Below are 26,820 nucleotides of genomic sequence, written 5' to 3'. Positions count from 1 at the left end.
GCTAAGGATGGACAAGTCACCAGGACCCAATGAACTGCACGCTAGCTTTTTAATGGAGGTTGCTGAAGGGATAGTGGAGAATTCTGTTGAAATTTTTCGTAACTTGCTAGATTCCGGGAAAGTATCGGAAGATTGGCAATCAGCCAATGTGACTACCTTGGTCAAAAAAGGAGAAAGGCAGAAGGCAGGGAACTATAGGCCAGTTAATTTAACATCTATTATTGGCAAGACGCTGGAGTCAATAATCAAAGAGCAAATAGCCAATCATTTAGGAAAGCTGAATATAATCAAACCTCGTCAACATGGTTCTATGAAAGATAAATCATGTTTGACAAATTTGCTTGAATTGTTTGAGGTTGTAAGAAGGAGGGTAGATCGAGAGAAATCTGTGCTTGTAGTTTATTTAAAAAGGGCGCCACAGCAGCACAGTGGTTAGCACTGCTGCTTCACAGTGCCAGGGACCCGGGTTCAATCCCGGCCTTGGGTGACAGTCTGTGTGGCGTATGCGCATTCTCTCCATGTCTGTGTGGATTTCTGAGTTCTCCAGGTTCTTCCCACAGTCCAAAGATGTGCGGGTTAGATTGAATGACCATGCTAAATTGCCCCTTTGTGTCCCAATAGATGTGGATTAGTGGGGTAAAAATGTAGGGCTACAGGAATCGGGCCTGGGAAAGATGAGTCGAGCGTTGGGGAAGATGCAATAAAGTCACCCCTGTCTTCAAAACCTGGCAAATGGAGTTTAAAGTGGGGAAGTGTGAGGTCATGTATTTCAGTAGGAGGAATCAACAGGAAGATTATCTAAATGGGGAGAGGCTGCCGGTGAGTGAAGTACAGAGGGACCTTGGTGTTCTTGTGCATGAATCGGGCGGCACGGTAGCACAGACGGGCGACACGGTAGCACAGTGGTTAGCACTGCTGCTTCACAGCTCCAGGGTCCCGGGTTCGATTCCCGGCTCGGGTCACTGTCTGTGTGGAGTTTGCACATTCTCCTCGTGTCTGCGTGGGTTTCCTCCGGGTGCTCCGGTTTCCTCCCACAGTCCAAAGATGTGTGGGTTAGGTTGATTGGCCAGGTTAAAAATTGCCTCACAGTCCTGGGATGCGTAGGTTAGAGGGATTAGCAGGTAAATATGTGGGGGTAGGGCCTGGGTGGGATTGTGGTCGGTGCAGACTCGATGGGCCAAATGGCCTCCTTCTGCACTGTAGGGTTTCTATGATTTCTAGGTCACATTCAGTCTGTTTCTCTCTATGAATCACAAAAAGCGAGCAGGCAGGTCCCACACGAGTTAAGAAGGAAAATGGCATTTTGGCTTTTATTGCAAAGGGGTTGGAGTTTAAAAACAGGGAGGTTTTGTTGCAACTGTACAGTGTGTTGGTGATGCCTCACCTGGAATAGTGCATACAGTTTTGATCCCCTTATCTAAACAAGGATATATTAATATTGGACATAGTCCAAAGGAAATTCACCAGGCTAATTCCTGGGATAGGAGGGTTGTCCTATCACGAGGGAGTAAATTGTCAAGGTCTGTGTTCCTTGAAGTTTTGAAGACAAAGGAGTTATTGAAACATTTCAGATCCTGAGGGGGCTTGACAGGGTAGATGGTGAGATATTTTCAAACAAAATAAAGGGTCAGTCATTTAAAACTGAGGTGTGCAGGAATTTCTTCTCACAGAGGATGATGAAGCTCTGGAATTCTCTGCCCCAAAGGGTGGTGGAGGCTGGATCGTTAGAAGTATTTAAAGTGGAGGTGGATACATATTTGATAGATCGGGGAATAGAGGGCTATGGGGAAATGGCACAGTAAAGGAGTTGAAACCAGCATCAGTCAGCTATGGTCGGATTGAATGGCGGGACAGGCTTCAAGGGCCTGGTGGCCGCTCCTGCTTCTATTTCTCGTGATCAGTTGCTGCAAGTCAACAATTTCTCCCAGAATGAGAAACAAAATGGAAAGGGGGAGAAAAGAAACTGTTTTACTCACAGATGTTGAAGACAGAAGGAAGTTTGAGCCTGTCTGAAGCTCAATCTTCATTCAGAGAGAAGCAGCAGCAGCTACGCTGGGCAGGAGTGAGCAGCTGAACAAGCTCATTGTGCAACTTCCGCATTCAGACAATGGGGGAGCTCTGATTGGCTGGAGGACCCGAGTACTGCCGGTCCTCCAGAGTTCCCATTGGTCAATCCCACGCAGACAGACAATGAGGGGCGGAGCCCCACGTGGGGGTGGGCGGGACCTTGTCCTCCAGCCACGCTGAGCTGTTGTCCAATGGGAAAGGCTGGAAGACCCGGACAGACAATGGTCAGTGCGCCGGCTGTGTCCCGGGCCCCGCCCCACACCCGCACATGCGCATTCCCCCAAAACCCGCACATGCGCATTTCTGATTCACTTCCGCTCACCAGCTCTGGCCAATAGGAAGACTTGGAGGACCGGAAAGACCGTGGTCCTCCAGCCAATCAGAGCGCAGGCTTTGTGTGAATGAAGATTGAGCTTCAGACAGACTCAAACTTCCTTCAGTCTCAACCTAAAAGAGGCCAACATCTGTGAGTAAAACACTTTCTTTTCTCATTCTGGGGGTAATTGGAGAATTGCAACAACTGAAGGGAAAGGAAGTGAATCCAGGGAGGGTGCAGACTCAGGAAAGGTTGGCCCAGGTCCCTCTCTCTCTTAAAGAAATTTAAGAGAAACATAGAAGATAGGAGCAGGAGGAAGCCATTTGGCCCTTCGAGCCTGCTCTGCCATTCATTAAGATCATGGATGATCAAGCAACTCAATAGTCTAATCCTGCTTTCTCCCCATAACCTGTGATCCCATTTGCCCCAAGTGCAAAGGATATTTACCAGGCTGATTCAGGGAATGGCGGGACTGATGTATGAGGCGCTTTTGAATACATTCAATGTTTTGGCATCAATTACTTCCTGTGGTCATGAATTCCACAGGCTCACCACTCTTTGGGTGAAGAAATGTCTCCTCACCTCCGTCCTAAATGGTCTACCCTGAATCCTCAGACTGTGACCCTTGGTTCTGGACTCCCCCACCATCAGAAACATCCTCCCTGCATCTATCCTGTCTCGACCTGTTAGAATTTTATAAGTCTCTGTGAGATCCCCCCTCATTCATCTGAACTCCAACGAAAACCATCCTAACCTCGTCAGTCTCTCCTCATACATCAGTCCCGCCATTCCCTGAATCAGCCTGGTAAACATCCTTTGATCCCTCAGCTTGACACATTTATTTGTCTGTCTAAAAGGATGGTCTTTTTTCTAATGTTCACAATTAAAGGGAAGCTTTCCCCAGGAGATGGCTGACATTTACGTTAATATAGGACAGAGATCTGTCTGGTGTTGTTATCTGGTACCCAGATTAGATATATTATTTATGTTTCTGTAATAAAATACTTTTATTATTATTTCTTGCATTATAATATAATGCTGGAGCGATGTTATACATTTCCAGTCATAAAGCCCATTACAGCACAGAAGAAATCCATTCGGTAACTCGAGTCCATGCTGACTCTCTGTATAACATTCCAGTCCCATTCCCACTCTCTATCCCCATTCTCCTGAAAGTTTATTTCCTTCAAGTGCCCATCCACTTTCATTTTTAACTAGAATCCATAGATATGGATGGAGATTTACAACTTTTTGGGAATGAAATAGGAAAGAATGTTCCATAGAAACTAGAATTGTCTGTTCTGAATTTCTATCCTATACTGACTGTGATGACTTTTGTAAACTCATTTCACAGGATTTTGAATGAGGAATCACAGGCAAAAATCTCAACCGTCACATCTAGAAAGAGTCATATTCCTTGGGATCTGAATATCTTGTAATATGGAACTGTAGCTACGTTATATATTTCCAGACAACTCTTCCCTCAGAGGGTTGTTAGTCTTTTGGATTTCTCTTCCACAGGAACCAGTTGAGGATGAGGATCATTGAATATATTCCAGTTAGACAGATTTTTGACTGACAAGGGTGTCAAGGGTTATGGGGAACAGACAAGAGGATGGAGCAAAAGCTAATATGTGGGGGGATTTCTTCACTCAAGGATGTGGTAAAGCTTTGGAATTCTCAACCCCTGAGGACAGTGAAACCTCAGTCATTAACTATTTTCAAGAGAGAGATTGATTGGTTTCTAGATATTGAAGATATCAAGGGATATGGGTTTAGTGTGGGGAGAATGATGCTGAGGTAGATGAACAAATTATCTCATTGAATAGTTTAAAAGGCTCGATGGGCCAAATGGCCGACTGCAACTCCTATTTGTTATGGTCTCTGTGTCCAGGACAGGAAGCAGTGAGCATGGATCTGTCAATCAGCCTCAATCAGCACCTTCAGGAGAATTGGGAGGGTGAATATTAGATACAGCAGAGTGAGAATGGAGGGAGAATGTGTGGGATGGAGATTCACAGCTTTTTGGGACTGAAATAGGAAAGAATGTTCCATAGAAACTAGAATTGCCTGTTCTGAATTTCTATCCTGTACTGACACTGATGACTTTTGTAAACTTGTTTCACAGGATATTGAAAGAGGAATCACAGGCCGAAATCTCAAACGTCACGTCTCGATCTGACAGAGTCATATTCCATGGGAGCTGAATATCATCGGACTTTGAATCTCGAAGGAGAAATTATTGTCCAGTTTGTCGATTTGAAAAGAGTTCGACCATCAGTGTGACTGGAAAAGCACAACACACTGCCACACTCGAGTGAGAGCGTTCTAGTGCTCGGACTAAAGAGCTTTAACCAGTTACACAGCCTGAATAAATATCACACCATTCACAGCAGGGAGAGACTGTACCCGTGTTCTGTGTGTGGACAAGGCTTCAACTGATTGTCCACCCAAGAGAGAGGTCAGGACACCTGCACCATGGAGAAACCATGGAAATGTGTGGACTGTGGGAAGAGATACAGATCCCATTCTCAGCTGGAAACTCATTGGTGCAGCCACACTGGGGAGAGACCATTCACCTGCTCTCAGTGTGGGGAGGGATTCAGTCATTTATCCAGCCTGCAGTCACACCAGCGAGTTCACACTGGGGAGAGGCCGTTCACCTGCTCTCATTGTGGGAAGGGATTCACTTGTTCATCCCACCTGCGGAGGCACCAGCGAGTTCACACGGAGGAGAGACCATTTACATGTTCTCAGTGTGGGAGGGGATTCACTTGTTCATCCCACCTGCAGACACACCAGCGAGTTCACACTGGGGAGAGGCCATTCAGCTGCTCTCATTGTGGGAAGGGATTCACTCAGTTATCCAACCTGCGGAAACACCAGCGAGTTCACACTGGGGAGACGCCATTCAGCTGCTCTCATTGTGGGGAGGGATTCACTTGTTCATCCAGCCTGCGGAGACACCAGCGAGTTCACACTGGGGAGAGACCATTCACCTGCTCTGATTGTGGCAAGGGATTCAGTCAATCATCCAACCTGGTAAAGCACCAGCGAATTCACACTGGGGACAGGCCATTCACCTGCTCCGTGTGTGGGAAGGGATTCACTCAGTCACCTCACCTGCTGAAACACCAACATGTTCACGAGTGACTGCAAGGACTGAATTTTGCTGTTAATCACAGCGAGGTCCGAACCATTTTCATTGGTGTCTGTTTCTGCTGATGTTAATAAACCCTGGCCCAGTTGTAAGATTTGTATTGTGGGTTGTCTTGTCTGAGTCCTGAACTCGTAAATAAAAACAAGAAGTGCTGTAAAAACTCAGCAGGTCTGACTCTCTGGAGAGAGAAACAGAGCTAATCTTTTGACACTGAAGAAGAGTCACATTCAACTGAAAACATTAACTGTTCCTGTCTTTACAGATTCTGTCAGACGTACTGAGATTTTGCAGCAACTTCTGTTTTTAGAATGACGGTGAATGCTGGATACATGAATCAGAGATTGGTGTAAAACTGGGATCTGCTCCTAAATCAAAGTGAAACAGCAGGTTAAAGTTTCCAGTCTGAAAAGTACTATGGTTGTTATACTATATCTACCATTTTAAGGCTGGTTTTAACTCATTTAAAATAAACCTATTTAAAATATATTTGTTAAAGTCAGTATTAAAATACGAGTTGGATGAGTTCACAGGAGCCTGTTAACCACAGGGACAATTATTCAACAAACATTGTCTGTCCAGACAGAGAAGAAGCTGCAGTTTGTTTGCAGGAATTCCCTGTTTTATTGATGTGTGTGTGTTAGACATCAGGACAACTAAAACTACACAAACCTGGACATCAATGGTGATCTGATTGACAGTTACTCTGGGAATCACTCCCACTGTGAAACTTCAGCACTGACACTGCTGAATGTTGTCGGCTCAGGGAGTGGGACCTCCAGGAGTGGACTGTAAAAAAGCTGGGTTTCAGTATCCTGACTAATATATGGTGAGGAACCAGAAAAATCCTTACTGAGGAACTGCCTGGGGTTTTACCAGTGTAGGTTCAGGGGCGAATGATTCCTGACTCCCTGAAATATCTGATATTGAACCCAGTTTGGAACAAGATTCATTCAGTTTCCAGGAGAATAGAGACAAATATCACCCACAACTGAGAGAGAGAAAAACAGCCACCTTGATCAATGACTTGGATGAAGCCAGAATTGATGATACAAAGAGAGGTAGAAAAGCAAGTTGTGAGGTTATTACAAAAAATCTGTAAGGGACACAGATAAGTTACCTGAATGGACAGAAAAATGGCAGATGGAGTATAGTGCAGGAAAGTGGGAGCTTTTCCACTTTGGCAGGAAGAATAGAGAAGCAAAAAATTGTTTAAATATACAGAAACTGAAGAATACTGCCGTAGAGAGGAATCTGGGTGACCTTGTACATGAATCGTGAAAAAATAGGATGAAGGTACAGCAAGTAAAGAAGGCGGCAAATGGAGTGTTGGACTTTACTGCAAGGGGGTGGAGTTTGAAAAAGGGAACTTGCTGCACCTACACAGGACATTGCTGAGATAGCAGCTGGAATACTGTGTACGGTTCTGGTCTCCCTACTGATGGAATGACATGTTTTCATTGGAATGAGTTCAGAGAACGTTCACCAGGCCCATTCCTAAGATGAAGGTGTTGACTTTTGAGGAAAGGTTGTGAAGGTGTAGGGGAGAATTCTCCCATCCCACCCACCACAGGAATCGTAGCAGGCCAGGGGGTGGACCACACAAAGGACCTTTGACCTCGGGGCAAGTGATGCCGCAGAATCCAACTCGTCTTTTGGGGAAGGGTTGCACCTATACTCATTAGGTTTGGAAGAATGAGCAGTGAACATTCTGAAACCTATAAGATTCTCATGGACAGTTGACAGGCTAGAGGCCAAGAGGATGATTCATGAAGGAGTCTTGAACTTGGTGCCATAGATCTACAAGGAAGCCAAGGGTATTGTTTTAGCCCTTACAGACACCAATACTTTATCCTCAGTTTTAGTCAGGTTAGTCAGAGGTTTAGTCAGGTGTGGTGAAAGCTTCAACCAATCATCTGGCCTTTTGGAACATAATTTGCAGTCACAGGGAGATGCCATGGAAATGTGGGGATTGTGGGAAGAACATAAGAACTAGGAGCAGGAGTAGGCCATCTGGCCCCTCGAGCCTCATGGCTGATCTTTTTGTGGACTCAGCTCCACTTACACGCCTGCTCACCATCGCCCTTAATTCCTTTACTGTTCAATAATTTATCTATCCTTGCCTAAAAACATTCAGTAAGGTCGCCCCAACTGCTTCACTGGGCAGGGAATTTCAAAGATTCACAACCCTTTGTGTGAAGAAGTTCCTCCTCAACTCAGTCCTAAATCTGCTTCCCCTTATTTTGAGGCTATGCCCCCGAGTTCTAGTTTCACCCGCCAGTGGAAACAACTTCCCTGCTTGTATCGTATCTATTCCCTTAATCTTATATGTTTCTATAAGATCTCCCCTCATTCTTCTGAATTCCAATGAGTATAGCCCCAATTTACTCAGTCTCTCCTCATAAGCCAACCCTCTCAACTCCAGAATCAACCTCGTGAATCTCCTCTGCACCCCCTCCAGTGCCAGTATATCATTTCTCAAGTAAGGAGACCAAAACTGTACACAGTACTCCAGGTGTGGCCTCACCAGCACTTATACAGCTGCAACATAATCTCGCTGTTTTTAAACTCCATCCCTCTCGCAATGAAGGACAAAATTCCATTTGCCTTCTTAATTACCTGTTGCACCTGCAAACCAACTCTTTGAGATTCCTGCACAAGGACACCCCTGTCCCTCTGCACAGCGTAAGAAGTCTCACAACACCAGGTTAAAGTCCAACAGGTTTATTTGGTAGCAAATACCATAAGCTTTCGGAGCACTGCTCCTTCGTCAGATGGAGTGGAAATGTGCTCTCAAACAGTGCAAACAGACAAAATCAAATTGCAGAATACTGATTAGAATGCGACTCCTCCAGCCAGCCAGGTCTTAAAGGGACAGACAATGTGGGTGGAGGGAAAATTAAACACAGGTTAAAGAAATGTGTATTGTCTCCAGACAGAACAGCTAGTGAGATTCTACAAGCCCAGGAGGCAAGCTGTGGGGGTTACTGATGATGTGACATGAATCCAACATCCCGGTTTAGGCCGTCCTCATGTGTGCAGAACTTGGCTATCAGTTTCTGCTCAGGGACTCTGCGCTGTTGTGTGTCGTGAAGGCCGCCTTGGAGAACGCTTACCTGAAGATCCAAGGCTGAATGCCCGTGACTGCTGAAGTGCTCCCCCACAGGAAGAGAACAGTCTTGCCTGGTGATTGTCGAGCGGTGTTCATTCATCCGTTGTCGTAGCGTCTGTATGATTTCCCCAATGTACCATGCCTCGGGACATCCTTTCCTGCAGCGTATCAGGTAGACAATGTTGGCCGAGTTGCAAGAGTAGGTACCGTGTACCTGGTAGATGGTGTTCTCACGTGAGATGATGGCATCCGTGTCAATGATCCGGCACGTCTTGCAGAGGTTTGTTTGAGGTCATTAGGTTACATTGAAGCTTCATATGTTTCATATGAAGCAATTTTTAAAAGCAGTATCTCGGCCTTTTGGCTAAGATGCAAATGAGATCAAGTCTTGGAGGAGGAATTGCTTTCCCTCCTCCAATCAGCTTGGCCTCTGCACAGTAGCACGCTGCAATTTTTTCCCATTTAAATAATAGTCAATTTTGCTGTTACTACACTTGGTCCCCAACTCCAAATCATCTATGTAAATCGTAAACAATTGCGGTCCCAACACTGATCCCTGAGGCACACCACTAGTCACTGATCGCCAACCAGAAAAACACCCATTTACCCCCACTCTTTGCTTTCTGTTAGTTAACCAATCCTCTATCCATGCTAATACATTACCCGTAACACTGTGCACCTTTATCTTATGCAGCAGTCTTTGGTGCGGCACCTTGTCAAATGCCTTCTGGAAATCCAGATACACCACATCCACAGGTTCCTCATTGTCCACTGCACATGTAATGTTCTCAAAGAATTCCACCAAATTAGTCAAACATGACCTGCCCTTCATGAACCCATGCTGCATCTTACCAATGGGACAACTTATATCCAGATGTCTCGCTATTTCTTCCCTGATGATAGATCCAAGCATTTTCCCTCCGACAGAAGTTAAGCTAACCAGCCGATAGTTACCTGCCTTTTGTCTACCTCCTTTTTTAAATGTTTGTGATTTTGTGAAACCTGTTTTTGTTGTCTGAGCTGACTGGAATTAGAGCCAGAGCAGGAGTAATCCAGGAGAATGATTTGGAGGTAAAGCAAAATCCAGCAGATGCTGGAGTTCTGAAAAGAACCGACCTGCTGAGTTTATCCAGCATTTTCTCTATTTATTATAATGCTTTTGGGACCTGGGTTTGAATCCCACCACGTTTCAATAACAATATTGATGAGCATGAATTAATTGTTGTAAAAACACATCTGGTTCTGTAATGCCCTTTAAGAAAGGAAATCTGCCGCCCTGATCCAGTCTAACCGACATGTGACTGGATTCACAAACAATTCAAGGGCTGACTGGGTAAACAGGGAATGTCACCATCAGAAAAACAGAGCCCCCTGGAGGGCAGAAGTGTTAGGACAGGTTATGGAGAGGTTAAAACTGTCATCATAGAACAAAGAACATAGAACAGTACAGCACAGAACAGGCCCTTCGGCCCACGATGTTGTGCCGAGCTTTATCTGAAACCAAGATCAAGCTATCCCACTCCCTATCATCCTGGTGTGCTCCATGTGCCTATCCAATAACCGCTTAAATGTTTCTAAAGTGTCTGACTCCACTATCACTGCAGGCAGTCCATTCCACACCCCAACCACTCTCTGCGTAAAGAACCTACCTCTGATATCCGTCCTGTATCTCCCACCACGAACCCTATAGTTATGCCCCCTTGTAATAGCTCCATCCACCCGAGGAAATAGTCTTTGAACGTTCACTCTATCTATCCCCTTCATCATTTTATACACCTCTATTAAGTCTCCCCTCAGCCTCCTCCGCTCCAGAGAGAATAGCCCTAGCTCCCTCAACCTTTCCTCATATGACCTACCCTCCAAACCAGGCAGCATCCTGGTAAATCTCCTCTGCACTCCTTCCAGCGCTTCCACATCCTTCCTATAGTGAGGTGACCAGAACTGCACACAATATTCCAAATGTGGTCTCACCAAGGTCCTGTACAGTTGCAGCATAACCCCACGGCTCTTAAACTCCAACCCCCTGTTAATAAAAGCTAACACACTACAGGCCTTCTTCACAGCTCTATCCACTTGAGTGGCAACCTTTAGAGATCTGTGGATATGGACCCCAAGATCTCTCTGTTCCTCCACAGTCTTCAGAACCCTACCTTTGACCCTGTAATCCACATTTAAATTAGTCCTACCAAAATGAATCACCTCACATTTATCAGGGTTAAACTCCATTTGCCATTTTTCAGCCCAGCTTTGCATCCTATCTATGTCTCTTTGCAGCCTACAACAGCCCTCCACCTCATCCACTACTCCACCAATCTTGGTGTCATCAGCAAATTTACTGATCCACCCTTCAGCCCCCTCCTCTAAGTCATTAATAAAAATCACAAAGAGCAGAGGACCAAGCACTGATCCCTGCGGCACACCGCTAGCAACCTGCCTCCAATCCAAAAATTTTCCATCGACCACCACCCTCTGTCTTCGGTCAGACAGCCAGTTGCCTATCCAATCGGCCAACTTTCCCTCTATCCCACACCTCCTCACTTTCATCATAAGCCGACCATGGGGGACCTTATCAAACGCCTTACTAAAATCCATGTATATGACATCAACTGCCCTACCTTCATCAACACACTTAGTTACCTCCTCAAAAAATTCTATCAAATTTGTGAGGCACGACTTGCCCTTCACGAATCCGTGCTGACTATCTCGGATTAATCCGCATCTTTCTAAATGGTCGTAAATCCCATCCCTAAGGACCCTTTCCATCAATTTACCAACCACCGAAGTAAGACTAACCGGTCTATAATTACCAGGGTCATTTCTATTCCCTTTCTTAAACAGAGGAACAACATTCGCCATTCTCCAGTCCTCTGGCACCATCCCCGTGGACAGCGAGGACCCAAAGATCAACGCCAAAGGCTCTGCAATCTCATCCCTTGCCTCCCAAAGAATCCTAGGATACATTTCATCAGGCCCAGGGGACTTATCGACCTTCAGTTTATTCAAAACTGCCAAGACATCCTCCCTCCGAACATCTATTTCCTCCAGCCTATTAGCCTGTAACACCTTCTCTTCCTGAAAAACATGGCCCCTCTCCTTGGTGAACACTGAAGAAAAGTATTCATTCATCACCTCGCCTATCTCTACTGACTCCATACACAAGTTCCCACTACTGTCCTTGACCGGCCCTAACCTCACCCTGGTCATTCTTTTATTCCTCACATAAGAGTAAAAAGCCTTGGGGTTTTCCTTGATCCGACCCGCCAAGGACTTCTCATGTCCCCTCCTAGCTCTCCTAAGCCCCTTTTTCAGCTCATTCCTTGCTAACTTGTAACCCTCAATCGAGCCATCTGAACCTTGTTTCCTCATCCCGACAGAAGCTTCCCTCTTCCTTTTCACAAGACATTCCACCTCTTTTGTGAACCATGGTTCCCTCACTCGGCCATTTCCTCCCTGCCTGACAGGAACATACCTATCAAGGACATCCAGTATTTGTTCCTTGAAAAAATTCCACTTTTCATTAGTTCCTTTCTCTGACAGTTTCTGTTCCCAACTTATGCCCCCTAATTCTTGCCTAATCGCATCATAATTACCCCTCCCCCAATTGTAAACCTTGCCCTGCCGTACGGCCCTATCCCTCTCCATTGCAATAACAAAAGACACCGAATTGTGGTCACTATCTCCAAATTGCTCTCCCACAACCAAATCTAACACTTGGCCCGGTTCATTTCCCAGTACCAAATCCAATGTGGCCTCACCTCTAGTCGGCCCATCCACATATTGTGTCAGGAAACCCTCCCGCACACACTGCACAAAAACTGCCCCATCCAAACTATTTGACCTACAAAGGTTCCAATCAATATTTGGAAAGTTAAAGTCCCCCATGACAACTACCCTGTGACCCCCACACATATCCATAATCTGCTTAGCAATTTCTTCCTCCACATCTCTATTACTATTTGGGGGCCTATAGTAAACTCCTAGCAACGTGACCGCTCCTTTCCTATTTCTAACTTCAGCCCATATTACCTCAGTGTGCAGATCCCCCACGAAGTGCCTTTCCGCAGCCGTTAAACTATCCTTGATTAACAATGCCACTCCTCCACCTCTTTTACCAGCTTCCCTACACTTAGTGAAACATCTATACCCCGGAACGTCCAACAACCATTCCTGTCCTTGTTCTACCCACGTCTCCGTAATGGCCACAACATCGTAGTCCCAAGTACCAATCCATGCCCCAAGTTCATCTACCTTGTTCCGGATGCTCCTTGCATTGAAGTAGACACACTTCAACCCACCTTCCTGCCTACCAGTACCCACCCTTGACCCTGATACCTTCCCCAATACCTCACCACCCTCACTGACTTCTGGACTACAACTCCCTTTCCCACTCCCCTGACAAATTAGTTTAAACCCCCCTGAAGAGCCGTAACAAATTTCCCTCCGAGGATATTGGTGCCCCTCTGGTTCAGGTGCACCCCGTCCTGTTTGTACAGGTCCCACCTTCCCCAGAACGTGTTCCAATTATCCACGTATCTGAAACCCTCCCTCCTACACCATCCCTGCAACCACATATTTAACTGCACTCTCTCCCTGTTCCTCAACTCGCTATCACGTGGTACCGGCAACGTACCAGAGATGACCACATGTTTCGCCTTGGCTCTCAGCTTCCAGCCCAGCTCCAGAAATTCCTGCTTTAAATCCCCGTCCCTTCTCTTACCTATGTCATTGGTACCAATGTGCACCACGACTTGTGACTGTTTCCCCTCCCCCTTCAGAATCTGGAAAACACGGTCTGAGACATCACGGACCTTGACATCCGGTAGGCAACATACCATCCGTGAGTCTCTTTTGCTGCCACAGAACCTCCTATCTATCCCTCTAACTAACGAGTCCCCAATAACTATCGCCCTCCCGCTCTCCCCCTTTCCCTCCCGAGCCACAGAGACGGACACAGTGCTGGAGATCCTCTCACTGCGGCTCCCCACTGGTATGTCATCCCCCTCAACCGTATCCAAAGCGGAATACTTGTTGCTAAGGGGAACGACCACCGGGGATCCCTGCACGGACTGCTTCCTCCCAGCCCCTCTCACCGTCACCCATCTGTTTTCAATCCTCGGAGTAACTGTATTCCTAAAGCTTGTGTCTATGGCCATCTCTGCATCCCTGATGATCCTAAGTTCCTCCAACTCCAGCTCCAGTTCCCTAACACGGTTTTGGAGGAGCTGCAGATGGGTGCACTTCCCACAGGTGTAATCAGTAGGGACACTGTCGTCGTCCCTCACCTCAAACATAGTGCAAGAGGAACATTGCACTGCCTGCACACCCATCCCCTCGAGATACCTTGCCAGTACCAGGTAGAAAGTGCAAAAATGAATTCAAACTCACCCCTACTCGCCCTTTCTGCCTAAGCCCTGTGAGCCAAAGTCATTGTGAACAACCCAGACTTCAATGGAACAACTGGTCCCAAACACAATCTCTTGCAGTTAGTGTGGCAGGGTGTGGTGAATCAGGTTTAAAAAGAGTCAAATTATATATGTTTTCTAGTTTGGACAACCACATTTAAATCTGGGACTCGGATGAGGATATGAATTGGTGTTTGGTGGTAAGATCTAAATCTGTGTATTACGCCAGGAAGCCTTAAACCCAGAGTGAGAATATTTCAAACCAGGATTCAAAATGAACGGCTGTGGAGGGTGAATTCACTCTCAAAAGAAAACAAAGAAAATTGCAGCACAGGAACATCCCTTTGGCCCTCCAAGCCTGCACCAACCACGCTGCCCGACTGAACTGAAATCCCCTCCCCTTCTGGGGACCATATCCCTCCATTCCCATCCTATTCATGTATTTGTCAAGACGCCTCTTAAAACTCACTATTGTATCTGCTTCCACTACCTCCCCCGGCAGCGAGTTCCAGGCACCCACCACCCTCTGGGTAAAAAACCTGCCTTGAACATCTCCTTTAAACCTTGCCCCTCGCACCTTAAACCTATGCCCCCGAGTAATTGACTCTTCTACCCTGGGAAAAAGCTTCTATCCATCTGCCCAAGCCCCTCACAATCTTGTAGACTTTGTCAGATCGCCCACAACCTGCATCGTTCCAGTGAGAACAAGCCACGTTTCTCCAACCTCTCCTCATAGCTAATGCCCTCCATGCCAGGCAACATCCTGGTAGATCTTTTCTGTACCCTCTCCACCCTCTCCAAAGCCTCCACATCTTTCTGGTAGTGTGGCGACCAGAATTGAACACTATATTCCAAGTGCGGCCTATCTAAGGTTCTATAAAGCTGCAACATGACTTGCCAAAAGGCCCGCAGAAATTCTGTCTTGGGAGGAACTACTGGAAGAAAATAAATCATCCTGTACATGGGAGAGACAGAAACTGTGAGGACCATCTCCTCCAATCACAGATTCTGTCTCTCCCAGTGTTGCTACATCTGCAGAGACAGAGTCTCAAACTGGAGGAACAGCTTTGCCACCTATTTTGAGAAAAGAAGTTCACTGACTCAGCAGCCTATCGGTGATGTGTGGAGGAGTTGTGTCTTCCTGCTACAGAACTAGTTTCATAGCAGTGTGAGCCTCAAAAGGAATGATCCGACCATCGGCAGAGCTTTCCCCATTCTGCTGAACAAGTCTTGATTATTTTTATATATCTCAGGAGGTGGGGTTTACAGCTCAGGAATTTGAGTAAACAGATATTGTGAACGTACTTACAATCACTTGGGTCGTCACATTAGAAATTGAGATCCATTCATCCAGGTTCATATTCTAAACTGCTTTTATTTGCAGTTTAACGTTCACAGACAACATACAGAATTCCCGGTCAGAGCTGATCTCAGCTGGTGCAGTGAGGTTATTGATGGGTTATCAATGTAAATCCACACACAATGAAGATCAGAATCGGGAGAGACTTTTCCTGCTCCACTGTCTGAACCAGTAAACATCTGATTCAGTTAACTTGTGTCAAATAGTTAGAATTCTCATTTTGGAAAGAGAGTATGGGAGTATTTTTAAAATAAGTTAACAAAAAATATAATTCATAGATTCCAATTTAAAAGATTTAAGATATACACAGTCTTCAGTATTTGTGCTATCTTATTCAAAGAAGTAAACTAACAGAAACACAAAAGGTAATGTTACTACGTGACTACATCACTAATAAAGGAGTTACTGAGAATGGAAAACGATCCCCTGGAAACCAAAAAAATAGCCCTTAAAAATCAAAGAGTAGCTTTCCAGAAAATCTCAATACAAGCATTGAAAATAAATACTTTGTGCCCTGCAGATGGATCTTTCAGAGAATGAATTGTAGATTTTGCCCCAAAGATCAAATTAGAATTGAAGCAAAAGTTCTTAACTTTATTCTAAACAGGTTCCTGTTGAGAGTTCTTCAGTTAAGAGGGAAGATCACAGGTGTTGCTTTTAAAAAGTGACATTGCAGCCCTGAAAATCAGTGACACTTCCAGAATATTAAATTCCAGCTAGTTATAGGGTTTGTTAACATCAGCAGAAATAAAATATTGTCAGACTGTCAATACTGAACAGCAGCAAAAACAGCAAAATCCAACCCCTGCAGTCACTTGTGAACTTGTTGATGTCTCAGGAGCCATTGTGACTGAGTGAATCCCTTCCCACACACAGAGCAGTTGAATGGCCTCTCAGTGTGAGTGCGTTGGTGAGCCAGCAGGTTGAAAGACTTTGCAAATCCCTTCCCACACACGGAGCAAGTGAATGGCCTCTCCCCTGTATGAACTCGCTGGTGTGACAGCAGGTGGAATGACTGAGTGAATCCCTTCCCACACACGGAGCAGATGAATGGTCTCTCCCCGGTGTGACTGCGTTGGTGCACAGTGAGTGCTGAAGAATGCCTGAACCTCTTCCCACAGGAGGTGCAGGTGAATGGCTTTTCCTCAGTGTGAATTCTCTGGTGAGACCAAAGGCCAGATGACTGAATGAATCCCTCCCCACAGATAGAACAGGTGAACGGTCTCTCACCAGTGTGACTGCGCCGATGGTTTTCCAGCAGGGAAGGGTAACTGAATCCTTTCCCACAGTCCCCACATTTCCATGGTTTCTCCATGATACTGGTGTCCTTATGTTTCTCCAGGTTAAATGATCAGTTGAAGCCTCATCCACACACAGAACACGTGAACAGTTTCTCCTTGCTGTGAATGGTGTGATGTTTTTTCAGGCTGTGTAACTGGATAAAGCTCTTTCCACAGTCAACTCACTGAAACACTCTCACTCGGGTGTGCGTGTATCTTGCTGCTTTTTCAGTCACACTGATGTTTGAAATCTTCTCCTCCAGACAGAAGACAAACATTTCTCCTTCCACGTTCAATGTCTGAGGATATTTAAGTCCAAGTGAATCGAGACTCTGTCTGATTTTGATGTGATGTTTCTTCACCTCACCTGTAAAAGGAGTTTACAAAATTAATCACTGTCAGTCCAGGATAGAAATTTTGAACAGACAATTCTAATTCTCTGGAACATTTCTTCCTCTCTCATTCCCCCAAATCTGTAAATCCCTGTCCCACACACCCTCCTCCCTGGGCTGAAATCCAAACCCATCTCACCATCTCTTTCCTCCACTCCCAGTTTTCTCCCTCCCTCTCCTCTGTCTGTGTTCAGTTCTCCAGCTGCTGTCTGCAGACTGACAATAAAACCAATGGGTCTTATTGGGGGTGCTGGGTCCTCCAGCGGGTGTTTGTGAATCCTCCCCGCCCACCTCCCAGGGTTTCCTTCCTTCCCAGAGATCAGAGTCCTCATTGATTTGAGGCCAAAGTGTAACCTCTTATTTATTGTCCCTCTCCCCCATCCTCTGATGTGAACCATCCTCCAGTGGCTGAGCCAGGATGGGGCCGTTAACCTGGGCCTGTTCCCGGGAGGGAGGGAGGGAGAAGCCCCGCAGCTGCAAACCAGGGAGCTGACAATGATTCTGAAGGGTTTGCGGATCCACAAAGTGTTTCCAAATCCTCCCAGCCACCGCCTAACGCTGACTCCGCTTCTCCGGGACAAACAAGCGCCAAGGACAGCAATGACACTGCGCATGCTCCACATCACAATGCCCCGGGACTGATTGACGGCAGCTCCGGGCCAATAGGAAGAGGGGGCGGGGCTGGAGGACCGAGCGGGAGCGGCTGGTCCTCCAACCAATCGGAGTGAATGAGGGGCGGGACCTGAAGCATGCGCAGTGCGGGTGAACCAAATAACCCTGTTGGACTTTCACCTGGTGTTGTTTGACTTGTTGCTGTGTTGACCCCAGTCCAACGCCGGCATCTCCACATCAGTGCGGGTAATGGCAGACGGCCGGTTTTAGTTTGGAAGCGAGATCAATGAAGGGAAAGGAATGACTGGCAAATGGGAGGTTTTAAAAGTGTGATATCAAGAGACCAGGGGCAGTATATTCCTGTTAAGATGCAGGGAAAGAATGGTAAATTTAGGGATCTCTGGCAGACAAGGGACATTGAGGCTCTGGTCAGGTAAAAGAAGGAAGCAGACATTGGGTTTAGGCAATCGGGGACAAGTGAATCATTCTGACTATAAAAAGTGTAAGAAAATACTGAAGAGGGAAATCAGGAGGACAAAAAGAGGGTATGATATGGATCTGGCAGGTAAGATTAAAGAAAATTCCAAGAGGTTCTATAGCTATATTAAGAGTAAAAGGGTGGCTAGAGAGAGAATAGATCCCCTTAAAAATCAGTATGGCCATCTGTGTGTGGAGCCACAGGAAATGGGTGAGATTTTTAATGAATACTTCTCCTCTGTGTTTACTGTGGAGAGCACCATGGGTGCTAAAGAAATAAGGGAAACAAGTGGTGATGTCTTGGGCACACGCATGTTACTTGGGAGGAGGTATCTGCAGCCTTATAAAAGCAAATTACTGCGGATGCTGGAATCTGAAACCAAGAGAGAAAATGCTGGAAAATCTCAGCAGGTCTGGCAGCATCTGTAAGGAGAGAAAAGAGCTGATGTTTCTTGTCTCGATTACCCTTTGTCAAAGCTCTGAAACATCAGTTCTTTTCTCTCCATACAGATGCTGCCAGACCTGCTGAGAATGGGGAGAGAGTGTGTGGGATGGAGATTTCCAGCTTTTGGGGAATGAGAGAGGAAAGAATGTTCCATAGAAATAGTCTGTTCTGAATTTCTATCCTGTACTGACACTGATGACTTTTGGAAACTCATTTTACAGGATATTGAAAGAGGAATCACAGGCTGAAACCTCAAACGTCATGTCTCGATCTGACAGAGTCTTATTCCTTGGGACCTCAATATCATCGGACTTTGAATCTAGAAGGAGAAATGATTGTCCAGTCTGTCGATTTGAAAAGATTTGAAATGTCAGTGTGAGTGAAAAAGCATCAACACACTGTCACACTTGAGAGAGAGTGTTCCAATGCACTGACTAAAGAGCTTTAACCAGTTACACAGTCTGAATAAATATCACACCATTCACAGCGGGTAGAGACTGTAATCTTGTTCTGTGTGTGGACGAAGTTTCAACTAATTGTCCACCCAAGAGAGAGGCAAGGACACCTGCACCATGGAGAAACCGTGGAAATGTGCGGACTGTGGGAAGAGATACAGAGCCCCATCTCTGCTGGCAGCTCATCGGCGCAGCCACACTGGGGAGAGGCCATTCACCTGCTCTCAGTGTGAGAAGGGATTCATTCAGTTATCCAGCCTGCGGACACACGAGCGAGTTCACACTGGGGAGAGGCCATTCACCTGCTCTGAATGTGGGAAGGGATTCACGCAGTCATCCCACCTGCAGACACACCAGCGAGTTCACACTGGGGAGAGGCCATTCACTTGCTCTCAGTGTGGGAAGGGATTCATTCAGTTATCCAGCCTGCAGAGACACCAGCGAGTTCACACTGGAGAGAGGCCGTTCACCTGCTCTCAGTGTGGGAAGGGATTCACTCAGTTATCCAGCCTGCGGACACACCAGCGAGTTCACACTGGGGAGAGGCTGTTCATCTGCTCTCATTGTGGGGAGGGATTCACTTGTTCATCTAACCTGCGGACACACCAGCGGGTTCACACTGGGGAGAGGCCATTCACCTGCTCTCAGTGTGGGAAGGGATTCACTCAGTTATCCAGCCTGCAGCGACACCAGCGAGTTCACACTGGGGAGAGGCCGTTTACCTGCCCTCAGTGTGGGAAGGGTTTCAGCGTTTCATCCCGGCTGCTGAGACACCAGCAAGTTCACGAGTGATTCCAGGGGTTGGATTCTGCTGTTATTGTTTCTGCTTTCAGTTGCATCCAGGACTGCATTTTGTTCATTCTCACAGTTGGTCAATGGGAAGGGTCAGAGGGTTTCTTTGTGCTGGACTGGCTGGTCTCAGTCTCCAGTGGGCTGATATTCTTTGAGTCTTTTTGCGAATACCTGGTTTCAAATGTCACAAGGATCACAGAGTGACAGGGTGTTAGGAAGTTTAGAGATATTTAGTCAGAAGGAAACAGAGGTTGGCAGTGCAAAGGTACATTTCTGAATGGAGGGCTGTGACAAGTGACATTCCTTAGCGATCAGTGCTGGGACTTTTGCTGTTTTTAATATATATATAAATGATTTGGAGGAAAATGTAACTGGTTTGATTGGTAAGTTTGTGGACGACACAAAGGTTGGTGGAATTGCGGATAGCGATGGGGACCGGCAGAGGATACAGCAGGATATAGATCAGTTGGAGACTTGGGCGGAGAGATGGCAGATGAAGTTTAATCCGGACAAATGTGAGGTAATGCATTTTGGAAGGTCTAATACAGATGGAAAGTATACAGTTATTGGCAGAACCCTTAAGAGTATTGATAGGCAGAAGGATCTGGGTGTACAGGTACACAGGTCATTGAAAGTGGCAATGCAGGTGGAGAAGGTCGTCAAGAAGGCATACGGCATGCTTGCCTTCATCGGCCGGGGCATTGAGTTTAAAAATTGGTAAGTCATGTTGCAGCTTTATAGAACCTTAGTTAGACCGCACTTGGAATCTAGTGTTCAATTCTGGTCACCACACTACCAGAGGATGTGGAGGCTTTGGAGAGGGTACGGAAAATATTTATCAGGATGTTGTCTGGTGTGGAGGGCATTAGCTATGAGGAGAGGTTGGAGAAACTTGGTTTGTTCTCACTGGAACGACAGAGGTTGAGGGGGGCGACCTGATAGAAGTTTACAAGATTATGAGGGACATGGACAGAGTGGATAATCTGAAGCTTTTTCCCAGGTTGGAAGAGTCAATTACTAGGGGGCATAGGTTTAAGGTGCGAGGGGCAAGGTTTAAAGGAGATGTGCCAGGCAGGTTTTTTACACAGAGGGTGGTGGGTGCCTGGAACTCGTTGCCGGGGAAGGTAGTGGAAGCAGATATGATCGTGACTTTTAAGATGTGTCTTGACAAATATATGAAATGCATAGGAATAGAGGGATATGGTCCCCGTAAAGGTAGGGGGTTTTAGTTCAGACGGGCAGCATGGTTGCTACAGGCTTGGAGGGCCAAAGGGCTTGTTTCTGTGCTGTAATTTTCTTTGTTCTTCGTTCTGTTTGGAACATCCCAAATGCCCATCCAATTTCCTTTTTAATTGTTTATTGTCTCCACTTCCTCCACCCTCGTAGGCAGCGAGTTCCAGGTCATTACCATTCGCTGCATCAGAATATTCTTCCTCACATCTCCCCCCCACCCCCCCCCCCCCCCCCCCCCCCCCACTCCTCCCCCACTCCTCCCCTTGCATCTCTGACCCAAAACCATAAATCTGTGTCCCCCCCTAGTCCTTGTCCCATCAGCTAATAGGAACAGCTTTTCTTTGTCCACCTTATCTAAACCTGTCAGAATCTTGTCCACCTCTATCAAATCTTCCCTCAACCTCCTTTTCTCCAAGAGGAACAAGCCCAGCCTGACATTGACACTAAAGAACAAACTAACAGAATATGTTAATATCTGAAATCAAATGGGAATGTTTAATTTCTGTTTTAAAGATATTGTGAATATATTGTCCTGGACAATAAAGGAATTGGAATAACTCACCTTGGGAGTGGTTGAATGGAATATATCAATCTGGTATCCACCTACAGTCCAGTGAAAGTCTGGAATGTGTAGCTGGAAGTCCCTTCCTAACAGCACTGTGGGTGTACGTACTCCTCAGGCATTGCAGCAGTTCAAGAAGGCACCCTTGGGGTTGGGGTTGACCATGGCCGAGGCAGCTACATACAGCCACATATTCTGTTATAATTGAAGGACTGCAGATTGAATGTGAGGCATTGTGGGACTGGACTATCTTGACCATATTCCTGTGACTGCCCGGAAACTCATGTGTCTATTTTAAAGAACAAAGAACAATACAGCACAGGAACAGGCACTTCGGCCCTCCAAGCCTGCGCTGATCATGTGTTCCTAACTAGACCATCCGTTTGTATTCCTCTATTCCCAGTCTGTTCATGTGGTTATCTAGATAAGTCTTAAATGATCCTAGCGTGTCTGCCTCAACCACCTTGCTTGGTAGTGCATTCCAGGCCCCCACCACCCTCTGTGTAAAATACGTCCCCCGCATATCTGTATTGAACCTTGCCCCCCTTACCTTGAACTTGTGACCCCTTGTGTTTGTCATTTCTGACCTGGGAAAAAGCTTCCAACTGTTCACCCTATCTATGCCCTTCATAATTTTGTAAACTTCTATTAGGTCGCCCTCAACCTCCGTCTTTCCAGGGAGAACAACCCTAGTTTACTCAATCTCTCCTCATAGCGAATACCCTCCATACCAGGCAACATCCTGGTAAACCTTTTCTGTATTCTCTCCAAAGCCTCCACATCCTTCTGGTAGTGTGGCGACCAGAACTGGACGCAGTACTCCAAATGTGGCCTAACCAACGTTCTATATAACTGCAACATCATATGCCAACTTTTATACTCTATGCCCCAATAAAGGCAAGCATGCCATATGCCTTCTTCACCCCCCTTTCCACCTGTGCTGCCACCTTTAAGGATCGTGGACTTGCACACCCAGATCCCTCTGTGTGTCTATACTCCTGATGGTTCTGCCATTTATTGTATAGCTCCCCCCTGCATTAGATCTACCAAAATGCATCACTTCACATTTATAGACAATAGACAATAGAACATTACAGCGCAGAACAGGCCCTTCGGCCCACGATGTTGCACCGACCAGTTAAAAAAAAACTGTGACCCTCCAACCTAAACCAATTTCTTTTCGTCCATGAACCTATCTACGGATCTCTTAAACGCCCCCAAACTAGGCGCATTTACTACTGATGCTGGCAGGGCATTCCAATCCCTCACCACCCTCTGGGTAAAGAACCTACCCCTGACATCGGTTCTATAACTACCCCCCCTCAATTTAAAGCCATGCCCCCTCGTGCTGGATTTCTCCATCAGAGGAAAAAGGCTATCACTATCCACCCTATCTAAACCTCTAATCATCTTATATGTTTCAATAAGATCCCCTCTTAGCCGCCGCCTTTCCAGCGAAAACAATCCCAAATCCCTCAGCCTCTCCTCATAGGATCTCCCCTCCATACCAGGCAACATCCTGGTAAACCTCCTCTGCACCCTCTCCAAAGCCTCCACATCCTTCCTGTAATGTGGGGACCAGAACTGCACACAGTACTCCAAGTGCGGCCGCACCAGAGTTGTGTACAGTTGCAACATAACGCTACGACTCCTAAATTCAATCCCCCTACCAATAAACGCCAAGACACCATATGCCTTCTTAACAACCTTATCTACTTGATTCCCAACTTTCAGGGATCTATGCACACATACACCTAGATCCCTCTGCTCCTCCACACTATTCAAAGTCCTCCCGTTAGCCCTATACTCAACACATCTGTTATTCCTACCAAAGTGAATTACCTCACACTTCTCCGCATTAAACTCCATCCGCCACCTCTCGGCCCAACTTTGCAACCTGTCTAAGTCTTCCTGCAAACTACGACACCCTTCCTCACTGTCTACCACACCACCGACTTTGGTGTCATCAGCAAATTTGCTAATCCACCCAACTATACCCTCATCCAGATCATTAATAAATATTACAAACAGCAGTGGCCCCAAAACAGATCCCTGAGGTACACCACTTGTAACCGCACTCCATGATGAATATTTACTATCAACCACCACCCTCTGTTTCCTATCCGCTAGCCAATTCCTGATCCAATTTCCTAGATCACCCCCAATCCCATACATCTGCATTTTCTGCAGAAGCCTACCATGGTGAACCTTATCAAACGCCTTACTAAAATCCATATATACCACGTCCACTGCCTTGCCCCCATCCACCTCCTTGGTCACTTTCTCAAAAAACTCAATAAGGTTATCTGGATTAAGTTCCATCTGCCATTTCTCCGCCCAATTTTCCAGCCTATCTATATCCTGCTGTATTCTCTGACAATGTTCATCACAATCCACAACTCCAGCAATCATTGTGTCGTCCGCAAACTTAGTAATCAGACTCGCTACATCTTCTTCCAAATCATTTATATATATCACAAACAGCAGAGATCCCAGTACAGAGCCCTGTGGAACACCACTAGTCACAGATCTCCAATCAGAAAAAGACCCCTCCACTGCTACCCTCTGTCTTCTATGGCCAAGCCAGTTCTGTACTCATGTAGCTAGTTCACCTTTGATCCCGTGAGATTTAACCTTTTGCACCACCTGCCATGAGGGACCTTGTCAAATGCTTCACTAAATTCCACGGAGACGACATCCACGGCCCTTCCCTCGTTAATCATTTTTGTCACCTCCTCAAAAAACGCAACCAAATTTGTGAGGCCTGACCTCCCTTGTACAATCGCTAATGAGATTATTCAGTTCTAAATGTGTATAGATCCTATCTCTAAGAATCTTCTCCAACAATTTCCCTACCACGGACGTCAAGTTCACTAGCCTATAATTACCCGGGTTATCCTTGCTACCCTTGTTAAATAACGGGACCACATTTGCTATCCTCCAATCCTCTGGAACCTCACCTGTGTCCAATGAAGAAACAAAGATTTTTGTGAGAGGCCCAGAAATTTCATCTCTTGTCTCTCTCAGTAACTGGAAACTTGATAAGGTGCCCCATGCAAGGCTTATTGAGAAAGTGAGGGGGCATGGGATCCAAGGGGACATTGCTTTGTGGATCCAGAACTGGCTTGCCCACAGAAGGCAAAGAGTGGTTATAGACGGGTCATATTCTGCAGGGAGGTCGGTCACCAGTGGAGTGCCCCAGGGATCTGTTCTGGGAACCTTACTCTTTGTGATTTTTATAAATGACCTGGATGAGGAAGTGGAGGGATGGGTTGGTAAGTTTGCTGATGACACAAAGGTTGGAGGTGTTGTGGATAGTGTGGAGGGATGTCAGAAGTTGCAGCGAGACATTGATAGGATGCAAGACTGGGTGGAGAAGTGGCAGATGGAGTTCAACCCAGATAAGTGTGAGGTAGTTCATATTGGCAGATCAAATACGATGGCAGAATATAATATTAATGGTAGGACTCTTGGCAGAGTGGAAGATCAGAAGGATCTTGGGGTCCGAGTTCATAGGACGCTCAAAGCAGCTGTGCAGGTTGAGGCTGTGATTAAGAAGGCGTATGGTGTACTGGCCTTCATCAATCGAGGAATTGAGCTTAGGAGTCGTGAGATAATGTTGCAGCTATATAAGACCCTAGTCAGACCACACTTGGAGTACTGTGCTCAGTTCTGGTCGCCTCATTACAGAAGGATGTGGAAATCATAGAAAGGGTGCAGAGGAGATTTACAAGGATGTTGCCTGGGTTGGGGAGCATGCCTTATGAGGATAGGTTGAGCGAGCTCAGTCTTTTCTCCTTGGAGAGATGAAGGATGAGGAGTGACCTGATAGAGGTGTATAAGATGTTGAGAGGTATTGATCGAGTGGATAGTCAGAGACTTTTTCCCAGGGCTGAAATGGTTGTCACAAGAGGACACAGGTTTAAGGTGCTGGGGAGTAGGTACAGAGGAGATGTCAGGGGTAAGTTTTTCACTCAGAGGGTGGTGGGTGGTGGAGGCGGATTCGATAGGGTCTTTTAAGAGACTTTTAGATAAGTACATGGAACTTAGTAAGATAGAGGGTTATAGGTAAGCCTAGTAATCGCTAAGGTAGGGACATGTTCGGCACGACTTTGTGGGCTGAAGGGCAGGTATTGTGCTGTAGTTTTTCTATGTTTCTATGGAAGTCCCTTCCTAACAGCACTGTGGGTGTACGTACTCCTCAGGCATTGCAGCAGTTCAAGAAGGCACCCTTGGGGTTGGGGTTGACCATGGCCAAGGCAGCTACATACAGCCACATATTCTGTTATAATTGAAGGGCTGCAGATTGAATGTGAGGCATTGTGGGACTGGACTATCTTGACCATATTCCTGAGACTGCCCGGAAACTCATGTGTCTATTTTAGTTTATAATTGAGGATTTCTGGGAATAAGTTAAATGTGGAAATATTAAGCACAGCCTGGAGGAATTTGGAATAACTGAGAATTTTATCCCCAGATAAAGAACAAAGATTTTGCCGGTGTTTGGGTGTAACATGTTTGGGATTTTAAATCAACAAAGATGTTGTCTCTAAAATCAGTCCTTGTAAGTTGACTTAAAAAAGGTTAAGTTATAATGAAGGATCTTGTATCTTATTTTAATCAAGGAGTTGTGAGCTTGTAGTGCTCTGTCGCTTTAAGAAGCTATAGCTGCGAGAGAGAATGCTGAGGATTCATTGTTTGAAATTTACGAGCTGTGAGAATCTGTGTGTTTTGTTTGTTTTATGTGGATGTTTGTAGATGTGTTTTATCATTGTTTTGGGCTACATTTGTTAAGGTTTATCTTTCTGGTGGATTAACCTGATCTTGAATCTTTAATTAAAGGCATTTTTGGAAGTTTAAAAACAGGATCACAAGAACGCTTAAGTAATTAATTTTGGTTATTGTTGTTGTAAAGCACATGTTAAGTTTCTCAGTTTGTGTGTGGATGATATTTGTGGGTTGAATGCTTCAAGCTTTGAGGTTTTCTGTCTGTGATTTAAATCAAACAGATTTTTAAAAAAGGAAGTGTGATCAATAAAACGTTTTTTGTTCAGAAGTTATGAACCTGGAGCCATATTTACTGGCCAGAGACAAGATTCCAGGATATTTTACTAAACATGTGGGAATTTTAATCCGGATACAATTCACCCATGTGAGA

At 45.9% G+C, this 26,820-nt stretch overlaps 2 protein-coding genes across 2 annotated transcripts in view; one reads left to right on the top strand and one right to left on the bottom strand.

Annotated features, from left to right (window-relative positions):
* The window catches only part of LOC144482709 (uncharacterized), a 51,960-nt gene that overhangs the window by 17,973 nt on the left and 7,167 nt on the right, over window positions 1–26,820 (bottom strand). The window lies entirely within an intron of this gene.
* Window positions 1,791–26,587, top strand: LOC144482697 (uncharacterized). Its single transcript, XM_078201537.1, has 4 exons — window positions 1,791–1,798; window positions 4,939–5,515; window positions 19,265–19,851; window positions 26,578–26,587. Exons 1-4 carry the CDS (start codon window positions 1,791–1,793, stop codon window positions 26,585–26,587), a joined length of 1,182 nt encoding a protein of 393 aa, XP_078057663.1.

This window comes from Mustelus asterias, unplaced genomic scaffold (assembly GCF_964213995.1).
Source record: "Mustelus asterias unplaced genomic scaffold, sMusAst1.hap1.1 HAP1_SCAFFOLD_42, whole genome shotgun sequence".
Lineage (NCBI taxonomy): Eukaryota > Metazoa > Chordata > Chondrichthyes > Carcharhiniformes > Triakidae > Mustelus > Mustelus asterias.
Note: the sequence above shows the minus strand (reverse complement) of the source record. Positions and strands in the feature narration are given on the sequence as shown.

Excerpts from the sequence above, each read along its gene's own strand:
- LOC144482697 (XM_078201537.1), top strand. Across the intron at positions 5,516-19,264 it reads AGTCACCTCACCTGCTGAAA|CGCAGCCACACTGGGGAGAG; the intron begins CACCAACATGTT and ends GCAGCTCATCGG.